The sequence below is a fragment of the Cryptosporidium hominis genome (assembly GCF_000006425.1).
Source record: "Cryptosporidium hominis TU502 chromosome 4 CHRO014139, whole genome shotgun sequence".
NCBI lineage: Eukaryota > Apicomplexa > Conoidasida > Eucoccidiorida > Cryptosporidiidae > Cryptosporidium > Cryptosporidium hominis.
Genome location: NW_666441.1, coordinates 1 through 940, shown reverse-complemented (window position 1 = coordinate 940; position 940 = coordinate 1). Strand labels below are relative to the sequence as shown.

Below are 940 nucleotides of genomic sequence, written 5' to 3'. Positions count from 1 at the left end.
AAAGGGATATTGATGATAATAAAAAAAAAGAAAAAGAAGGAAGGGATAAGGAAAATAGAGGAGGGGAGGGATATGAAAAGATAAGGGACAAAAGAAATGAGAAATAAAGGGGGTGGGAGGAGTTGTGGGAATAGAAAAAAAAGAAAAGGGTGGAAAAAAAAAAGAGAAAGGGGGGAAAAACAGGAAAAGAGGAAGGAAAAAAAAGGGGGGGGCGGTGTGTGGGACAAGAACAGGGGGAATTAGTGTAGGTGAAGTGATAAAGTTGAGGTTATATAAAAAAAAAATATTTTTTTCTGTGTATGTATATATGGTAGTGGGAGGCTTAATGACTAACCTCATTTTTAAGTACAAAACTACTTTCTGAAATAGGATATTCGATCCTCCCATTACAAGGCATCTTTATTAAGATTTCTTTTGAAGAACTTGGAAATCTTTCCTCACCTAAATTAATCCCATTCAGTTCAAGCCACATAATACCAATTGGGTCTGCTATTTGAATAATAGATGAATTAAAACTTTGATCTAAAAAGTTGATAGTTGTCTTATTATCAGATTTGTTTTGTTGAAGAGATTCTGTATAACCTCTAGAAGGTGAAATTAAATGTTTTATGATAATTTTCTCTTGTTCAATACAAATAAACTCAACAATTTGTTCTCCTTTTACAAATACTTTTCCATGTTCTTTTCCCCAAGCTGCTCTTCCATTACAAGGCATAAATAAAGGAATTGCAATTAAATTACTTTCAAATATGGGAGGGTAATAGTTTTCAAGTATTCTAAGTATAACTTCTCCTTTTCTAACAAAGAATTTTTTGTTTAAATCCAATTTTGAGTTAATATTATCGGATATATTTAAAATCATTCTTCCATTTAAAAATTCAATTACTTTACCTTTAAATGGGCTATATCTCTCTTTAATATTTCCATTCATGCAATAAAT

At 30.7% G+C, this 940-nt stretch overlaps 1 protein-coding gene across 1 annotated transcript; it reads right to left on the bottom strand.

Moving 5' to 3' along the window:
* Nucleotides 1-322: 322 nt before the first annotated feature.
* Chro.40399 (hypothetical protein) lies at nucleotides 323-931 on the bottom strand. The annotated part of the gene is made up of 1 exon (XM_659845.1): nucleotides 323-931. The coding sequence occupies one exon, from the start codon at nucleotides 929-931 to the stop codon at nucleotides 323-325; it is 609 nt and encodes a 202-aa protein (XP_664937.1).
* Between the last annotated feature and the right edge of the window lie 9 nt (nucleotides 932-940).